Raw genomic sequence first — 19,011 nt, forward strand, 5'->3', positions numbered from 1 at the left:
TAGAGCCAAGAGCAATTTTTCTGATCTTCAAAACCTCCCATCAATGTTCTAGCTTTAAGTCATTATTTGAGCCAAGGGAGCAGCAGAAAAAAGACAGATCTGGGTGATGACAGGAATTAACAAAGGCCATCAACATATCCACCTTTCCCTCTAACTCTGCTGCCATAACCTGAACTGAACCAGGCTCTGGAAGCTGTCTTAAGCACCCACCCAGACATGTTTCTCTAGTGCTACAGGTCGATTCCTGTCTCACCTAGAAGAAGAAGAAATACAAGGTTTCCACGACGGCCTAAGCAGAGGCGTGTTGGGACCCAGTTTTCCAAATGTAGGTGAGCATGTTTTTCCTTCTCCTTTTGGTTCAGAGGTTTGTGGGCAGGTTCAAGTGAGCTGCTGGTATATAGGAAGCTGAGCAGTCTGGTTGCCACTGAGTCACCACCACACCACTGTATCACAAGAGAGGCTTGGCTGCAGGTATTTCATGGCCAACAACTCAGGATCCAATGCCCTACAGTACTAGCAGTGGATCTATATCCATGTCTGTAACTACATTCAAAAGGACCCTGATATGCCAAGGCTGAAAAATCACCTGAATTTATGCTATTACATGGCTCAATACCCCACCCCCCACAAAGAGCCTAACTGCATTTACCAAACACTGTATCCAAATGTGGGTGAGCATTAGCTCTGTCCTTTAAGACAGGGGTCCCCAATCTCTGGGATCTAATACCTAATGATCTGAGGTAGAGTTGATGTAATAACAATAGAAATAAAGTGTGGGATAAATGTAATGCACTTGAATCATCCTGAAACCTTCCCCTAACCCCAGTCTGTGAAAAAACTGTCTTCCACAAATTCTGTCCCTGGTGCCAAAAGAGTTGAGGACCATTGCTTTAAGACAGGCAGACACATTACCCATCCCCAGAATGTTATGCCCCTTGAAATATCAATGATAAGCAAATCAGCAGATTACACTGTTTTTAATGGAAGGATTTACTCAGCAATAACAACAGTCTTATCAGAAATTGACACATGAGAAAACTATTAGTGAGCCTTCCGTTTTCAAGCAGTGTGTTCAATTTGTTGCTAGGTTAAATGGTACACTTTTAAACACCTGTAAATTGGGCAAGATCTCAAATAAAAATGACTGAATACAGGCTTCAAACAAAATTAAAAACAATAATAAAAATCAATGCAGTCCACGTCTGTGCTGACAGACATGTACACAAGCCGTGCTATTGGCCTCCGCCTATTTAGAAAAAGCATATGCTTTAAGCTCAAAGAAATGCTGAAAAGGGTTCCTTCCTGCTACAGAATTTCCCAAAGTCACTCCTTTTGCCACATGCTGGATAAGAACCTTGCCACCTCGTTGCACCTTTTTGATCCTCAGGCTCTTAAATCTGCTCAGCAGGTGTGATACCACCTATCTCACAGAGCTACTGGACAGGTAAATCCTACGTAGGTGACGGCACCTAATTTATACCTAGACCTTAGGCTAGAAAGCCCACAAAAACGTTTTTTTACAAGTTACATTCAGGGCAAGAGAAAGCAGCTTGTGGTTGAAGTTCTCTATCACCAGCATCAGCAGGCTCATGAACAACATGATGGAAAGGGTGTGACCTCCAATTCCAAACCAGACCGCACCGATACAGCACTCACAGCACCCCAGCTCACCGCAGGGTGACACAGGCATGACCCATACTGAACACAGGGTGGGCAGTGACTCCAGCAGCGGAGGGGCTTCCTGACCCTGGGGCAGAAGCGCTGACCTCTGAAGGCAGGAGGCAGGAAACCACATCATAAATCTCACTCCCAGAGGGGAGGACGTTTTCTGAGGAGCCAGTGTTGAGAGAGATGCTTCAAAGCAGACAAGAAACCATGTGGGCTGTTTCTGGAAGATGTGGTCCAACTGCTCCCTCCACACCTTGCCACACCTAGATCCTCTCAGGATGATAACGATCTTGGAGAGGCGGTGAGGAGGAGGGCTCTGTGGACACACAGCCAGGTGTGATTGCCAGGCCCACCGCGTACTAGCTGTCTGCCACTGAGCAAGTTGCTTCATCTCTCCAAGGCTTGCTTTCCTCATCTGTGCACAGAGATAACATCTGTGCCCATCTCTTGCGTTCTCTCACGAGCGCAATGAGGTAATGTGTATGATAAATGGCATGGTTAGGTTACTGTTACTGAAAGGTCTCTGCTTCTGTCCTCCAGGGACACCAGGCCAGTTGAGTAGATCTGAGCATGAGAGTCTCGCCATTTGTTTTCTCACCCAAAACTTCTTAGAATCGATTATGAATTTGCATTTTTCACAGGGAGTTTGTACATTACCATGTGAACTGATTCTCACAGCAACCCCGGAAGCTTGGGGAGGACTGGTGTTCTCCACTAGGCAGGTGGACAAAGCAACTCCCCTTCCTCACAGACACCCAATCAAATCCTATTACGAAGACGGTGTTCCTGTCTCTCATTGTGAGCTTCTTGAGGACACGGATGGAAACCATACCCCACACTGCCTAGCAAGGAACTACAGACAGAGGCCCGAATCAGGCAGAAAGCTCAACCGTGGTTGAGTAACGCCATTCATTATTCTAATAACCAGGTTTCCTGCTCCAATAGGAGTTTGGTTTGTGGGTTTTTCATGCATGGAACCTTAGCAGATGACTTATAGTGTGAATTTCCATGGAGGGGGTGGGGGTGGGGAGAAAAAGAGAGAAGATCCCAAATCAACTGATGCATCACCTAGGCCTCACTTTCCTCTCCCCAAAAGCAGTGAGCATTAGAGCAGCTCCTGATCAAACAAAGGGGGAGCCAGGACCCAGGACACAATTTATGTGTGCAGACAACTATGAGCTCATAGGAAAATGAGTTAACAGAGGTCATTTCAGAATCCCTTGGTGACAATGGCTGGGATGAACATCTGGGCCTGCCCTCTCCTCTGACCACCAGCACACCGGGGGGTGGGGGCAAATCCTCACAGAGGCAGTCGGGTCCAGTGTCCCTCCCTCCGTTGTAACCCTCTCCCTTCAAGGACCATGTGAATTTACTACCCTGATGAAGAGTGCGTGTGGTTCTGGGGCCAAGGACTTAACTCCTAGTTAAGCCCAGCTACAGTCAAGCCCACTGCAGAATAAGTATGACTTTTAAAAATTGCTTCCTTGTGTGTCCAGTGAAAAAATAACCTATCTCAAAATCAAAATCATATATATTTACAGGGGAAAACTGTGCCTTTCTTTCTTTTTGGCGGGGGGTGCGGGGGGTGGGGAGGTGGGGGGTGGGTAGAAACTGGAAGGCACTGAGGGTTGGGAAGTAGTAGTTCTTGGGCCAAAACGACTTTTCTCCATGGCTGTTTCTTCCGTTTCAAAGGCCAAGCTTGCACATTATCTGGTATCTAAATTTCTGAGGCTCTGCCTTTATTTGCTCAGAGTATTACTAACTGCCTGTCTTCTAGAAAAACATTACTCATGCGACATCACTCCCAGAAAGACATTTCATGAGTTTTATTTACAGCCATACAATGTAAAACTCTGAGTGGCTGCCACACCTAGAAGAATGGATGGCGGTCTCTCAGGGTGCGCTTTTACCTCTTCTGCTGTGTATTAGTGTCACTCTTAAACTTTTCTCCTGGTCCAACTACTCTCGGCCGCCCAGTCAAGGAAAGAGAAAAACCACAAGAGGAAGAGACAGCCTCATGCCTACATTAATTTCCAGGCACCAGTTCCTCTCTCTGCAAGCACTGTAGTAGTGCTTGTGGGCACCCTTCTCCTCTCCTCCCCAGCAAAGCTCAGGCAGTCTCCAGGCACCCTGCAGGGTACAGGGGCTACTTAAGGGAGATCCCGAGCATCTTACCAAAATTCACTTTATCAAAAAAGGAGAAAGATCCAGATAAGCCCTTCCTGAAGTTATAATTTAGGCATATCATAGAGCTAAAGTCATTACTGTGAGTGATTCATTCTTTCATTCAACACATTATTCACCATGTGGCCCATGAGGCCACCTCTTCTTAGGGAATAAGAGGCAACACAGAAGAAAAGCTGCTAACTCACTTTAGAACAACTCCATAGGTATCACTGCCTTCCTTCCTTTACTCATCCATTCATCCGTTCCTTCATTTGTGAAACATTTGTTTATGTGCCAAGCACCAGGAAGGAATGCAGGGATGAACACACACACACACACACACACACACACACAGACATCATCTCTGTCCTCCATACATAATAACAGGTGCTTTCATATACAGTTAGGGTGACCCAGCGCCCAGCCTGCCTGGGACTTGGGGTGATGCCCTGGATGTGGAACACCCAGTGATAAACTGGGAGAGTCTGTCAAACCAGGATGAGTCGTCACCGTTTAGACAATATACTAATTCAAGCTTCCCAACCACTCCGGGGGCTACTTATTCTTCACAGTTTTTATAGATGAAGAAAATAGGGCTCAGTGAGGTCCCTAGTGGAGCCAGAATGTGAATGCTGGCTTCTATGAATCCACATCCCGTGTGCTTTCCACCACCCTTGTGTTTCTAAAATGACAGAGAAAATGTTCCACTTCTGAACACGACAGCCTTTCTCTCCACCTCCAGGTTCTGACCACTTTCCCTGAGCGTTCTCCCCTGGCTGCTGCTACCCACCTTCCACCACAGGCTGAGTGCAGCTGGGATTTCATCTGCTTGGCAGTTGTTCGCAGATAACACGTAATCTCCCTCTACCACTGTAAGGCTGGATTTTTTTTTTAATAGCAAGTCGTTTAAACCTCTGTAGGAATAAACGTCTCCCTCAATAGGAATCAGGAAACGTATGTTTCAAGCACCAAAAACATACTTTGCACTCAAGTTGTATTCACCTCTCAACCACTATACATTCAAGCTAGCAATGTACAGAAACTCATTGGCATTTAACAGTTCAAACAGACTAGGCAGATTTTCAAAGGCTCCATCCACTTTAAAACAGACCTTCAAAGTTTCTCTTTAAAAAAAGCAAAAAAGAAAACCTAATTCAAAATGCCAAGGCCACATTCCAAGGGATAACCATGATTTTTGCCTGTCAGTGTGGCCAAAATAATGTCTATGGTTTGCATAAGGATTTCAGACAGTACACACACACACACACACACACACACTTTTGCAACTGGTTGTGCTTAAACCCACAGCTCTCATTCCAAAATTCCAACACAACTGCACCCTCAGCAGGGGCGTAAAATTCACCCAAGTAATGACACAGCCTATGTCATTTCCTTGCCACCAGAGAAGAACAGAGCCTCCAGACTTTTTATGTTTTGCTCACATTCTTCATGAATGAAGCGTGCCTCAGTGATCCTCAAATTAACTTTCCACTTGCATCATTTAAGCATTAAAAAAAGACTTTAAGGCCAGAGCTTTCATAGGGCCTTTGTGAGACCAAATATAGGCCAGCCTGTGTCTCCACGCTACTGTGTGTGATTACTGGATTTGCGACTTAAAGGTCCTGCACTGCTTGAAAACAAGGCTGGGGGAGAGAGAGAGAAAGGCTAAGAAAGGCCTTTCAAAAGCAAACACAGAAGAGGCATTCAACAATCCACAGAGGGCGGTTAATGTGAGGTTGGCTACAGTAGTCTCTTCTGACGATGGGGTGGACGCTCTGGCCGCAGCATTAGCTGCCCTGCATGCTTTTTATGAACTCGGAAGAGGCCCCACTACTGTGTCTTCAACCTACATCAAAAGTCACCAGGTTCAAGAGACTGCTGCCAACCCCGTGTACTTTCTAAAGGGGAACATAAAAGGCTGTGTTTCGGCTGGGTGCATTTTCAGGCAAACTTGACACTTTTCTAAACCTGGTAAAGGAAGCCACACCCAGAGCAGGTTTCGGGGTGGGGGTGGGGGTTGAGGCACTCAGGTTCAAAAGACTCGCCCCTGCTGGGTACTGCTTTGCCTTCCCACCTGTAATAATAAAGGCTATCACTGACTACTGAGGGCCCACTATGTGCCGGGACAGTTTCCATGGACAATCTCCCTTATTCTTCCTACAATCCTGTTACAAAGAACTTGTATTAACCCCACCCCACAGCAGAGACAGTAGGCTCGGGTTGTTAGATAAATTGCCCTGGTTTGGAAAGCAATTTGGCAAGAGGCATAGAAATAACCACATATGAAAAGTGTATGATATAATGATAAGTAAAAAATCAAAACATAATGACTATAACAGTGTTAAACTGTATGTAGATAAGAACTCTCAAAAAGTTAAGATCTGTTGGGACTACAGGATTACTCTTTCATTTGTATTCCTTTTGGAGGTGACCTAATATGGATATGAAATAATAAATATAAAAAAAGTTTTTGAAGTAATACAAAGAACAACTAAACATTTTAAGCTTTGTCTATTAATAACTTTCAACCCTGCCTTTGAAAGAACACCATCTGAGTCACCTCCTGACTACTACTCTCTCAGTACCTACGCCCCTTCCCTGGTCACAAAGGTTCTGGACGGAAGCCAGTCAAGAACAGAAGTCACTTTTCTCCCCACCCCTTTTCTTTCTTCTAAGAGGGAAAAATTCTGGCCGACAAGTTTCAGCAGGTGCTTTTTCTCCTCTACCTAATCAATAACCAGTCATTTTAAAGCTTCACCTGCAGGCTCACAGGAAATAAGCACTTATCAAGTAACAGATATTTAATGTATTTCAAATCCACCTTTAACACCAAAACCTAAAGGCACTGCTAGGTAAGTCTGATATATATGAAACTGGACTGATGTCTAACCAACTGTAAGAACACCTACATTCATTTAATTAGGATTATTTTATTAAGATGGAGTGTGGGAGAGAGGGGGTATTTTTGCTTAAAAAAAATAGTTTAAAAGTATATAAAAGGTTTAAGTCATGAAGCAAGAATGGTCTTAATAAACCTCTACTTCCTAGGACACCATGTTGAAATTTTGGAAGAACTTAGAGAAGGTAGCCCAGAGTATGTTTTTAATTCTCCATTAACACCAAATGGATAAATGAAAAGAAACTTGCGGGATTTTTAAAAAATCTCACAAATGTCTAGAACTGCAGGATTGTCAAGTAAGAGAATCCTAGCCAAATTCTACAAAGATTTATAAAGTTAGGAATTAACCAACCATGCTTTAAAGCCCTGTAATCTCCTAGGGTAATAATAAATTGCTTTAATCAACTATTATTTATCTGGATACTATATTATTTTTACAGTTAAGTAAAGATAATCCAGTTTACTTAAAACACACACCCCCAAAACTCCTTCCTTTAAAGCAGACTCTGTATGAAACACAAAACGTTAAACCTTAGAAGGGTCACAGCCTCTTTAGGCAACGTCCTTCCCAGCTCAAGGGCTAGAGGAGCAGGCAGAGTTTATTTCCAAGACATTGTTTCTTAGAAGACTTGGCTGTGCCTACAAACCACTTGGGGATTTTGTTAGAATGAAATTATGACTCAGTGAGTTTGGGGTGTGAGCTTGAGATTCTGCATTTCTAACAAATTCCCATCTACAGACCACACTGAGTAATAAGGTTCTAAATACTTGCAGTTCAAAATTCAGGGAGGTTATGTTGTTCCTGTTTCTCCTCACAGCAAATGCAATAGCTTAAGCGGTTTTCGACATCCTCACCTGACCATCACCCACCCTCCAAGACAATTATTACACTCAGGAAGCAGACCAGCCTTCCCTTAAGGAGAAAGAAATCAGAACAAGTCACTCACTTAAAACCCTTCAGCAGTCTCTCACTGCCTTCCTGACTTCCCAGTTTCCTGACTGGACTTACAGCACCATGCATCCTCTGGCCTCTAGAACCCCTCTTAACAATCCTCCCTCACTCTGTACTCTGAGCTTTGCCTACCTGGGCTCTCACCAGAACATGTCTATTCCTCCACTTGCTTCTACTCATCAGTCAGCTCGGCCGGCATTTCCAGCATAGCTGAACCACGCTTTCTCACAGGCTTCCTAACCAGAGAAAGCAGCTTACTGAAAAGCAGGCAATCAATAAGTATTACGCATTAATAAACAGAACCAAAAGCAAACCCTATATTATTTACATCAGTTTTATAATTTTACTTCTTAGGAGTCTTCTTGCTTAAAAAAAGCGTAGATTAGTAACCAACTACTGGCCTTTTATGGGCTTGCCTGGTGGCTCAGTGGTAAAGAACATGCCTGCCAATGCAGGAGACGTGGGTTCAATCCCTGGGTTGAGAAGATCCCCTGGAGAAGGGGATGGCAACCCACTCCAGTATTCTTGCCTGGAGAATACTACCATGGACAGAGGAGCCAGGTGGGCCACAGTCCATGGGGTCACAAAAGAGTCAATCACGATTTAGCAACTAAACAACTTTGCTTTTAAATGACAAGTCCTTTGCACCCATAATATACAAACAACTGCCAGATTTTTAATTAAGCCAATTAAGCAAAAAATACTGAAGTGTAAAAAAGGCATTACAATGCCTCTATCACTTATCTCCCCCCATTATTAGTTTTTCATAGCTGAGACTTCAAGGAGTTGATAGAAGCTTGTCAGGCAAAAGGGAGAAAGAAGTGAAGTGATGAGAAAGAAGAATGGAACCGGAGGAATCAAGCTGCCTGACTTCAGACTCTACTACAAAGCCACAGTCATCAAGACAGTATGGTACTGGCACAAAGACAGAAATATAGATCAATGGAACAGAATAGAAAGCCCAGAGATAAATCCACGAACCTATGGACACCTTATCTTTGACAAAGGAGGCAAGGATATACAATGGAAAAAAGACAACCTCTTTAACAAGTGGTGCTGGGAAAACTGGTCAACCACTTGTAAAAGAATGAAACTAGAACACTTTCTAACACCATACACAAAAATAAACTCAAAATGGATTAAAGATCTAAATGTAAGAACAGAAACTATAAAACTCCTAGAGGAGAACATAGGCAAAACACTCTCCGACATAAATCGCAGCAGGATCCTCTATGACCCACCTCCCAGAATATTGGAAATAAAAGCAAAACTAAACATATGGGACCTAATGAAACTTAAAAGCTTTTGCACTACAAAGGAAACTATAAGTAAGGTGAAAAGACAGCCCTCAGATTGGGAGAAAATAATAGCAAATGAAGCAACAGACAAAGGATTAATCTCAAAAATATACAAGCAACTCCTGCAGCTCAATTCCAGAAAAATAAATGACCCAATCAAAAAATGGGCCAAAGAACTAAACAGACATTTCTCCAAAGAAGACATACAGATGGCTAACAAACACATGAAAAGATGCTCAACATCACTCATTATTAGAGAAATGCAAATCAAAACCACAATGAGGTACCATTACACGCCAGTCAGGATGGCTGCTATCCAAAAGTCTACAAGCAATAAATGCTGGAGAGGGTGTGGAGAAAAGGGAACCCTCTTACACTGTTGGTGGGAATGCAAACTAGTACAGCCGCTATGGAGAACAGTGTGGAGATTTCTTAAAAAACTGGAAATAGAACTGCCATATGACCCAGCAATCCCACTGCTGGGCATACACACTGAGGAAACTAGATCTGAAAGAGACATGTGCACCCCAGTGTTCATCGCAGCACTGTTTATAATAGCCAGGACATGGAAGCAACCTAGATGCCCATCAGCAGATGAATGGATAAGGAAGCTGTGGTACATATACACCATGGAATATTACTCAGCCGTTAAAAAGAATTCATTTGAATCAGTCCTAATGAGATGGATGAAACTGGAGCCCATTATACAGAGTGAAGTAAGCCAGAAAGATAAAGAACATTACAGCATACTAACACATATATATGGAATTTAGAAAGATGGTAACGATAACCCTAGATGCAAAACAGAAAAAGAGACACAGAAATACAGAACAGACTTTTGAACTCTGTGGGAGAAGGTGAGGGTGGGATGTTGCAAAAGAACAGCATGTATATTATCTATGGTGAAACAGATCACCAGCCCAGGTGGGATGCATGAGACAAGTGCTCGGGCCTGGTGCACTGGGAAGACCCAGAGGAATCGGGTGGAGAGGGAGGTGGGAGGGGGGACCGGGATGGGGAATACGTGTAAATCTATGGCTGATTCATATCAATGTATGACAAAACCCACTGAAATGTTGTGAAGTAATTAGCCTCCAACTAATAAAAAAAAACAAACAAACAAACAAAAAAGAAAGAAGTGAAGTAAAAGTTGTTCAGTCGTGCCCGACTCTTTGCGACCCCATGGAATTGTCTAGGCCAGAATACTGGAGTGGATAGCCTTTCCCTTCTCCAGGGTATCATCCCAACCCAGGGATCGAACACAGGTCTCCCGGCATTGCAGGTGGATTCTTTACCAGCTGAGCCACAAGGGAAGCCCAGGCACTAAGATCTAAAAACAGCTGGGATCTACCTGGTGTATTTTTGATAATGTGCATAAGTGTGATTCTAGAAGGAACAGATGAATGGCTATGAAGCTCTGGTTCCCTGAAAACTGAAGCCTTGATACATGATTGAACCTGTTTGGCAGTCATGAGGTGGCTGAGGCCTGCAGATGCTAAACAGCTCCTCTAGTTGAGCACGGTAGAGCTCATTCCTGACTAGCTAAATATTTTTCCGCTACTACACAATTTTGTTCTAAAACATACTTTCTCCCAACTCTTCATTCTTTAGTAATAAATCAGATAACAATATTTATTGATATCTAGGAATAAATCATGCAGCCTGTTCTTCCCAAAGCCTTCCACCCCCAAACTGCAAAGAGGGTACACAGGATCCACTAAGAAAGTGTTTCTCAAACCTGAGTGTGCATCACAGTCACCTGGCAGGCTAGTTAAAAACCTCTGAACGTATGGTAGTGCATTTTCCATGGAATTTGCTGTATGACTCAGGGAATTCAAATCCGGGCTCTGTAACAACCTAGAGGGATGCGGAGGGCTAAGAAGTGGGAGAGAGGTTCAAGAAAGAGGAGACATATGTATACCTATGGCTGATTTATGTTGATGTATAGCAGAAACCAATACAATATTGTAATGCAATTATCCTTCAATTAAAAATAAATTAATAACAATTTTTTAAAAAACCTATGAACAGGCCCCACCCTGAGAGTTTCTGGTTTACTAGGTCAGAAGCAGGGCCTGAGAATTTACATTTCTAGCAAGTTCCCAGGTCATGATGCTGCTGCTGGTCTAGGAACCTCATTTTGAAAACCACTGCCATAATGTAGTTCATAATACTATCTTCATTCATTTACTCCTTTAACAAATATTTAGTGACTGCTACGGGTAAGACAGGCTGTATCAGACTTTCATCTTTACCCTCCCAGCCTTCATTAAATGTAAAGCAAGCAGAGGCAGATCCTCAAACTGTAACCAAAGGCAGGATGTGAAAATCCCAAAAGAATGACCAAGTACTTAGACTTTAAATCTTAAAGGAAAAGAACCCAAGAAGAGATTCCTGATCACCTCTCCATTGAGGAATACTTAGAATTTAGTGGCATCTGAATGGAACCTCAAAGAAAAAAAAAAAAAAAAAAAAAGATCCTGACACAAGAAATAATTCTTAGGGGAAGAGACCAGGTGAGCAGGGTCTCAAAGCCAGGAAAATGCAGGGAAATTTTAGGGAATCGTGAATACTGTGGAGCAAGGAGTAGGAAAAGCTGGAGGTGGGAAGAGTGGCTAGAGTCAAATCCCACATGTTTGTGCAGGGAGATCTCTTATCAGGGCCTGCCTCTGGGGAGGCTAGGGCAGCTGCATGGGGCCAACTGGGCAAAAGGAAATCACAAAAAGGGATGAACACAGAGCAGGAGGCAGCAGGGCTGTAGACAAACCCCTTTCTAGGTTCAAAGTATAAGAGGAGACAACTTGACAACAGTCACCCAAAAAGCTTCCTTGAGCCACAATGCTTACAGTCCCATTCTTTTACTCCCTTAAGAGAAGTGGTATCTTTTCCTCAAAGGGAATATCTATGTCCCTCCTTTTTCCTAACTAGTCTCCAAGAGTCCTTTTTAACAGTCATCCCAGTCAAACACTGGACTTAAGCTAAAAGAATCAGTGTTTCAAGCTCATCAAAATTTAAGGGTGTCACATGTTCGGAAATCTGAGCGGTTCTGGGCTTGTTAATTTCCCATGCCACCAGAACATATTCACAACATCTATGGTCCTACAGAATGAGACTGAACTTGGAGTCAGAAAACCTGGATTCTACGTAAAGCCATTATACTCCAATTAAAAAATAAAGAAACAAACAAAAAAAAAAAAACCTGGATTCTGGGAGAGGCAGCGTCATACTGGTTGATTAACCCAATTATCAATTTCTTTATAAAAAGGAAAAGAATACCCCACAGGATTATTACTAGTACCAAGGAAATGCCCACTTATTTACAACAAAGTACTAGATCCCATGCTGGGTACTCTGAATAATCTCATTTAGTTAATTAAGCAAGATGGTACATATTAAAGTGCTATAAAAATTAATAATTAGCAGTAGTAGCACATCACTCAAAAAGGATTAAAATTCATCAATCTGTTAGGAACTTCTAAATTTTAAGCTGAAACTCTAGCAAACTGGTGAAAATAATTTTAACTGATGACTTGCCCCACATAGTTATCTGGGCTTAGAAAATCTATAGTATAATAGTACAATATTGGAAGGTATCCAGACCAAAACCCCAATCTTTTATGCTTTCAGTAAACACAGAAATGTTCTTATAAATCTTTGCTGCTCCCCAACCACCCACCCACCCCACCAACCAGGGTTATCATTTGTCACCAACTCTTTTCACTGTTACAATGGGAAGTATTTGAAGGCTATTCCTGTATATCTAAGAACTTAAAAGTTTTCTTCATGACAAGCAGCTGTAAACCTAGCAATCATCTCTCTATAAGCTTTATGAAATTACACAAGACAAACAACTAGGTACCATAACAAACTAGAAAGTTCTTTTTAGAAACTTAAGAATGCATTTTCCTCATGACCCTTGGGCATAAAAGCAGCAATATTCTTTGCCTAGCAGTTTAGAAATCAACACCAAAAGATGAAGAAATTCAAGGAGGCAACCCTGAGACAGCACGTACTAAACCTGAGAGTGACACACTCCGACGGCCGCAGCTGCGTCTACGTCCCATCACGGCACAGAGACAGGCGCAGAATTTCTCCATTTCTCCTTCCAGAAAGTCAGAAAAATTCACGGAACCAAGACAGCTAAGAGAAAGTACCTTCTCCAGAAACATCAGGCGCTGGACATCAGGGTCAGGATGCGAAGAAGAAGGCAGAAAAAAGTTCATTTTGATGTTTTTCAACTAGATTCTGTCCTCATTACAACTCCACAGCCAGAACTGATAGGATCAGTGCTCTGAGGGGGCAGGCAGGTAGGAAGAAGAGGGAAGCACTTCACAAGGTCACCTTGTCTCTTCTTTTTTTGCGGAAATTAAGTATTAATTTATCTAAGTATCTAGAAGTCTGGGAGGAGAAAGTTCGAGAATAACAATATGCAGCCTGAGCTTACTATGGCCTGGTACCTGGAATAAGCAATTTCACTCTACCTTTAAAACCTCAGAGGGATGGGCAATATAGGGATAAGGGATGAAGGCTACAAGGATGTACTGTAACACACAGAAAACAGAACCAATATTTCATAGTAGTTATAATTGGAGAATAACCTTTAAAAACTGCAAATCACTACACTATACACACTTGTAACTTATATACGGGCCTTCCCTTGTGGCTCAGCTGGTAAAGAATCCGCCTGCAATGAGGGAGACCTGGGTTCAATTCCTGGGTTGGGAAGATGCCCTGGAGAAGGGAAAGGCTACCCACTCCAATATTCTGGCCTGAAGAATTTCATGGACTATACAGTCCATGGGGTCCGACTCAGTGACTTATACTGTACATCAACTATACTTCAATTAAAAAAAAAACCTTACAGGTGTGCACACAAGATAAGATATAGACAAAGCTCCTACTAACGTGTCTGATGCATGGTGAGCCCTCCATGAAATCTTTTTCCCACCAACTCAACAGAGGAGACAAGGAGCAGCTTTCTGGAATAATAGAATGTAAGCACAGTCTTAAAAAACATAACTGTAGGAAGGATTTCTATTGGTAAATGGAAGGGTGGGGCCTTTGAGGCATAAAGTAGATGATGAAGGCAAAACCCAGGGCTGGGTTTCATGAAGAGTTGCAGGCCGCCCACCTGGAAGATTTATTCGGTAGGAATGTAAGAGCTGGTATAGGAATTTCGTGGTCTGGGGCCATTTGGAGAAAGGTCCTGAATGCCAGGCTAAGGAGTCTGGAATTTAATTTATGCAAGAGGCAGGCGAGTCAGGTTCTGAGTAGGGGAGGAGCAGGAGTATCCAGATGATAAGAAGGAAAGCTAGCTGATGTGAAACTGGAGAAAAGGTATCATGAACTTCTCTGCTACTACAAACACATTTTTGAAAAACATGTGAGGCTGAGTTTTGTTGTGTTTCAGCAGTCCTCTCTTACTTAACAAAGAAAAAGAACACAACAAATCCAACTGTATAAGCTACATGAACAGATTCTGAGTAAGGTGGTAACTAGATCTTACAGGTGAAAAATTCAAAAGAGATCTCAGTGTGCAGTGCTATGTCTGTCAGGTGTGTGCTGGTGGTTAATGTTTGAAGCCATTACAGGTGGAAGGGCCTGCCTTTGTCAGGAGCATCAGTGTGACAGAGATCTCAGTCCCTTAAGTCAGTGAGGTTTTGTTTCTAATCGTACTTATTTACTTATGATAAATCTCTATAAACTACTTTATCTAAAAAACCCGGCTCATTTTATAACACTGTATTTCCCTATGTGAGAACATAAAAAGTCAGTCCCTCCTGAGATTTTTAGGATCCAGTGTGAAAATATTTGAAAGCAACGAAAATGCAGAAATATCTCCTACAAGATCACAGTACTCTCAGGTATAGATGCTAAATGAATAAGTTAGTACAAAAGGCACTGAAAAAAAAATCATTATGGATTCAGAGGCAATGTTTGCTAGTATTGGGTTGGAAGTACTAGGAAAGATTAAAAAGAGGGCAACGGTTGCTTAATAGGCATGTACAAAATTAAATCAGCAGACAAAATCTATATGTTATCAAAGATGTGATGATAGGAAGAACTACAAATACTAAAAAACTAGTAATATACACCACACAGGGGATGCAGATGGGGATGGGGAAAAGTTTTATCAAAAAAATTCCTCAAGTTGCTTAAAATGCAATCAATCCCATTTGGGGAACGAAAGACGATGCCAACTGTAATTCTCCTGGGATTCACCACACTTGGGAGTTAATTCACCCTTTCTCAGTTCCTCAACACGAGTGGTTTTCTGTTATAGAAATACCAACACTAAACTTGTGCAACTTCTAAACCACGATATTTAGAAATAAGAAAGCTATCTGGAACTAAATTAGGGGACAAAGGTCATTTTTTTTTAAAAAAAAATCACCACACAAAATGTGAAGCTCATCCCTTTTGAAGGAATTTCCTTGGCAAACACTTATGAGATAAACTATCAAAGTGACACTGATTTTTTTTTTTTTATTTTAAATTTTACTTTTCTAGAGAGGACAGTTTAAGACATTTCCTGTATGTTAGCTCCACCCTCTTCAGAGAGCAGTTTTACAACCGTCCTCAAACCTTTCAGAATAACAGCCTTTTGTTATGGGTGGCCCTGTGGGCACACTCCTCCCCACACGTCTGTATATTTTCACCTTGGTTCTGTATTTCTCCTGAGACTACAGGAGAGTGCTGACTGGACCTTAGTAACAGGTTTTCAAGTCGAGGACACCCTGTGGTGTTTTCTCCTGGGCAGTATGACACAATGAAGTGGGGAGAAAGGGTCATTTGAAGAAGAGGTGCATTCTGAATTCTCAGAACCTCAAACTTCAAACTGGGGCCTTTGATCACACACCCAGAAGATAACGGACACACCCAACTCCTCCAGTCTCCACCTGCAAGTTCCAGCTCTGGCCCCACTAAGTTTGCACCGAAAAGCAAATTCTACCTTCGAAGAGCTGGAGAGGAAGGAGGCAAAGACCCACAACTGTTCCCTAGGGGGGATGGAGCTTCCTCTTAGCTAACTGCCAGAGGAATGCAGCACAGCCTAGCTAATGTTTAAAATCACGTCCTGTTCTGCCTCTTGTTTTCCAGAAGAGTGTCATTACTGTCAACTATTTCACAAGACAAACAAACCTGTGAATGAAATATATCCTCCCCGCTCCTTCCAGTGAAAACATTGGAAGACTGGGCTGCTTCCTTCCTTCCTCCTCCTCACAGGAACCACATTTGTGGCACTGAGAGGAGTTAAAATAAGAAACACAAAGGAGGTCTGCAAAGGCTACTTTGCAGCACCATTTCCAGTCTATTGCTGATTCCGGGGGCTTCCTAATGGAAGGAGTTGTGTTTTCAGTTATGAATCCTTTTTCATGCATCAACTAGGAGACTCCACCAGCCAGGCCTGCTGGCAGGGCAGGGACCGCCAAGGGCAAGGCCCACCCCAGCCGCAGGCTGCAGGCCCATCAGCCCCACAAAGTGCTGCCCATAAAAATATGTGCAGTAAAATATTACATTCATTCAACTGTTTGAGACTAATAAAGACTCCAAGAAACCTTCAATTGATCCAACTAATCCAACCCAATAGCGCTGGAATGACAATAACTGGTTTTCATTATAAATTACATAGCCCACTAAATTGATGGGAAGGCTCTATCCCAACACAAAGCATCAAAAGAGTTAAAATTAAGCTCCGGAATCAAAACTGTAATTTACCCAAGGCTTAGGAACAAAAAGACCACTCCCTCCTTCCCTTTGCCATTGTGCTACAGGGTGTCCAGCAGTGCACTTTACACCTTTAGGTTTCCCAGAGGTAAGAGGCTGGGGACTGGGAGATACAGGCGTCCTGGAATCAAATACTTGCATACTAGTAGGCCTATTAGCATTGGTCTACTGAAACGCAAGGACAGTTAAAAAGGAAGAAAATGTGTGTGCTGTGGGTAGTAGATACCTGACAACCGAGAGAGCCCAAAGGAAACTGGAGAGGTAGACTCCAAATGGTGGCTTCTCTGGAGTCAAGAGTGAGAAACCGTCTCCTTTAAGTAGTGCATGGGCTGCTTGCGGCCAACCAGAGGCTTTGGGGCTGGGCGTGCGGCCGCCCGGCTTCAGCAGGGTCACGTACCATATGGCACAAATAAAGCTTCAGAACCCACGGAGGCACGGCTCCAGGGCAGGCCCGGCCTTAAGAGTGCGGAGCTTACCTTGGAGCTGCTTGAATCTCCCTTCCAGCTGGTTGAAGTTGTAAGGCACCTGCCCCGTATAAGCCGGCGACAGCGGCCCGGAGATGCTAGACGTCCTCTGCAATTCCATTATGCCCAACGTAACGCCCCGGCGGGCTGAACGGTGGAAATCCCGCTCCGGCCCCCTCCTACCCCCATTCAGCACGCAGCGGCTTCCGCAACGCCTGGCTCTCGGCCCCGGCGAAAAGGGCTGGACCTTAGGCAAGCCCCATGCCGGTGTGAAAGTCCGGCAGGGTGACCTGATAGGAAGCTGGCCGCAGGAGAGTCCACCTTAGCCCGGTCACTCACGCATCCAATTCCTGTGGCTTTCCTTCCTTTTGTGGCCCTTGGCTCTAGGCTTGAAATAAATTACCGAGAAGGGGCGGGAGGGCGGAGGGAGGGAGGCCGCAAGTCCCACTTAAAATTTTTTTAAAATACGGCCAATCCTGAGCATGCCCTAGTCGCCGAGCCCGGGAGCTCGCGGGCGCAGCGCACACACCTCCTCCCCGCTGCCCGTGGCGGCCGCCGGTTTGTAATTTAATCAGGAGCCACTCGCCGTGCGCTGGGCGGTGATGTCACCTGATTAGCATAACAGCATTGTAGAGGAAACGCAGGCTGTACCACGAGGGGCGCGGGGGAGGCCGGCGGGCCGCGGCCCCCCACCCACCGGCCGCCGCGGAGCCGCCGACCCCCAGGCCGGGCCCAGGACGCGCCTGCCGCGGTGGTACCTTCCCGAACAAAGCTGCTGGAATTACAATCTTTTGTTGAGAGCCTCACGTAACGGAAAAGTCTCCGATTACTATCACAGGAAAAGAAGGCGGCCCTGGAGGGTCAGGAGCCGCGCAGGTCCCCGGCCGCGGCGGCTCATCCACTAGGCAGCGTCTGAGGAGGCCACGCGGACAGCGCACCTGGGCGCTCAGCGTCCTCAGCGCGCGGGCGCCGACCACGCGGCGGCGGGTGAAAGTAAAACAAACTCCCTCTGGGCTCCGGGTAGGGACACAGCGAGGGGGTGGGGGGAGCGCTGTAAGTTCAGTCTCACGAAAGGATCTTCTCGGCAGGCTTCTGCTGCCAGCACGCCATGTTAAGCGGAGGGTCTCTGGGTAACACCAGCCCCGTAACAGTAACTCGACGCAAGATTTCTGGGAGCACCGTGTTGCAAGGCATTGTGGGAGAAGGGTACATAGGTAAACACCTCCGGGATCACTGACCTGGATGAGCTGAGCAACCAGTGAAGAGATAAAAGAAACCCCGCTCAAATCCTATTGTGATTTTTAAAATGAAACCTTTCAATTTTTGAGTTCTTCAGGAATTTAAAACTCTCCTCCCCAGCCTCTCCCACCAATCTCAACCCAAAATAAAATCCTCTACATAGAAAATGTCTATGTCTGTGTGTTAGGTGCTCAGTTGTGTCCGACTCTGCGACCCGATGGACTGTCGCCCACCAGGCTCCTCTGTCCATGGAATTCTCCAGACAAGAATACTTGGGTGGGTTGCCATTCCTTCCTCCAGGGGATCTTCCTGGCCCAGCGATGGAACCCGGGTCTCCGGCACTGCAAGCAGCTTCTTTACTGCCTGAGCCACCAGGGAAGCCCCCAACATAGAACAGTGATCAAAATGTGTTCTTGGAAAATAACTGACCCTAATTACCCCGCGCCCAGCCACCCCCTTTTTTAGTAACTACAGGCAGACAACAAATTACAAACTTAGGGTTTGTAAGCGTGGAGCCTTGCAGCCATACTTGCTGAAGAAGGTAATTTCATTCCTAAGTGATTCCAATCTGCACTCAAGAGGTGGACCTCCACCACAGGT

At 44.3% G+C, this 19,011-nt stretch overlaps 1 protein-coding gene across 2 annotated transcripts in view; it reads right to left on the bottom strand.

Moving 5' to 3' along the window:
• SPTBN1 (spectrin beta, non-erythrocytic 1) overlaps positions 1-19,011 on the bottom strand; it is a 204,219-nt gene that overhangs the window by 95,171 nt on the left and 90,037 nt on the right. Inside the window, exon 1 of one of the 2 annotated variants that reach the window (XM_061155436.1) lies at positions 17,185-17,766. The exons of the other annotated variant lie outside the window; for it this stretch is intronic. Coding sequence (XP_061011419.1) covers positions 17,185-17,293 — 109 coding nt within the window. The 5' untranslated portion in view covers positions 17,294-17,766. Of the gene's footprint in view, positions 1-17,184; positions 17,767-19,011 lie in introns of those variants that run through there. 2 annotated transcript variants of the gene reach the window in all.

The sequence above is a fragment of the Dama dama genome, chromosome 11 (genome assembly GCF_033118175.1).
Source record: "Dama dama isolate Ldn47 chromosome 11, ASM3311817v1, whole genome shotgun sequence".
Taxonomy (NCBI): domain Eukaryota; kingdom Metazoa; phylum Chordata; class Mammalia; order Artiodactyla; family Cervidae; genus Dama; species Dama dama.